This window comes from Emiliania huxleyi (genome assembly GCF_000372725.1).
Source record: "Emiliania huxleyi CCMP1516 unplaced genomic scaffold EMIHUscaffold_358, whole genome shotgun sequence".
Taxonomy (NCBI): Eukaryota; Haptophyta; order Isochrysidales; family Noelaerhabdaceae; genus Emiliania; species Emiliania huxleyi.
The window spans coordinates 3,308-4,869 of record NW_005199289.1 but is presented as its reverse complement, the minus strand read 5'-3'; the positions used below and the strand labels follow the sequence as shown (position 1 = coordinate 4,869).

The 1,562-nt window shown below is 68.8% G+C and overlaps 1 protein-coding gene across 1 annotated transcript in view; it reads left to right on the top strand.

Annotated features, from left to right (window-relative positions):
• Window positions 1–41: 41 nt before the first annotated feature.
• The window catches only part of COPB1-2 (COPB1, beta subunit of the coatomer), a gene marked incomplete at both ends in the record, with an annotated part of 2,670 nt that continues 1,149 nt past the window's right edge, over window positions 42–1,562 (top strand). The window contains one exon of the mRNA XM_005772514.1: window positions 42–1,559. Within this exon, the coding sequence (XP_005772571.1) occupies window positions 42–1,559 (1,518 nt within the window). The remainder of the gene's footprint in view (window positions 1,560–1,562) is intronic.

Here is a 1,562-nt window from a genome sequence, read left to right as displayed (position 1 = left end):
CCATCCACAGGTCTGCGATCCGGTTCCCGGAGTCGGCGTCGATGGTCGTGCCGGTGCTAATGGACTTCCTCGGCGACGCCAACCAGTCGTCGGCAGTCGAGGTGATCCTCTTTGTGCGCGAGATCCTCGAGACCTTCCCGCACCTGCGCGAGTCGGTGATGAAGAAGCTGCTCGAGACCTTCCCAACCATCCACTCGTCGCGCGTCGCGCGCGTCGCCCTCTGGCTCATCGGCGAGTTTTGCGTCGCGGGCGAAGACGTCGCCGCCGGCTTCACCACGCTCAAGGCGTCGCTCGGCGAGCCCCCCTTTGTGCCGCCCGCGGAGGACGAGGCCGCCTCCAACGGCCCCGCAGCCGCGCCGCGCCCGGAGGGGAGACCAGTGGTGCTGGCGGACGGCACCTACGCGTCGGTCGTCGCGGCGGACGAGGCGGTGGGCGGCGACGACGGCACGCAGAGGCTGCGCGGCCTGCTGCTGGGCGGCGACTTTTTCCTCGCCACGGTGGTGGCCACCACGCTGACCAAGCTCGCGCTCCGCTCGCGCGAGCACCTGCCGACGCGGGCGGCCAACATGGTCGCCGCCGACGTGATGCTCATCCTGACCGGGCTGCTGCAGCTCGGCAAGGCGGGCGGGGCGGGCGCGACGATCGACGCGGACTCGCAGGAGCGGCTGCAGACGTACCTGCACCTGCTATCGAGCCCGGGGGAGGAGGTGCAGGCCCTCTGCTTGGTCCACTGCCGCGAGGTCTTCTCGGCGATGCTGCGCGAGCGCGCGGGCCAGGAGGAGGCGGAGAAGCCGGCAAAGGACGTCGCGCCAGAGGTGCACCGGCAAGCCGACGACCTGATCTCGGTGCGGCAGCTCAAGGGGGGCAAGTCCGACACCGCGGCGCTCGAGCTGGACGACGACGACGACCCCGTCTCCTCCGCCGCGGGCGCCTTCACCGGCGAGCTCGACTTCGCCGCGCGTCTCAAGCGCGTGACGCAGCTCACCGGCCTCTCCGACCCGGTCTACGCCGAGGCGTACGTGCTGGTGCACTCGTACGACATCATGCTGGACGTGCTCGTCATCAACCAGACGCAGGAGCCGATGACCAACCTCTGCCTCGAGCTCGCCACCGTGGGCGACCTCAAGCTCTGCGAGAGGCCGACCGCTTACACGCTGGCGCCGGGCGAGTCCAAGCACATCAAGGCAAACATCAAGGTTTCGTCCACCGAGACGGGCATCGTGTTCGGCTCGATCGTGTACGACGCGCACGGCTCGACGCCGCCGGGCGGCGGCGAGAACCGCAACTGCGTGGTGCTCAACGACCTCCACATCGACATCATGGACTACATCGCGCCGGCGTCGTGCTCCGACCTCGCCTTCCGCGCGATGTGGGCCGAGTTTGAGTGGGAGAACAAGGTTGCGGTCAACACGGACATCACCGAGGTGAAGGAGTTCCTCGAGCACGTGATGAAGAGCACAAACATGCGCTGCCTCACCCCGCCCGCCGCGCTCGAGGGCGAGTCGGGCTTCCTCGCCGCCAACCTCTACGCAAAGTCCATCTTTGGCGAGGACGCGCTCGTC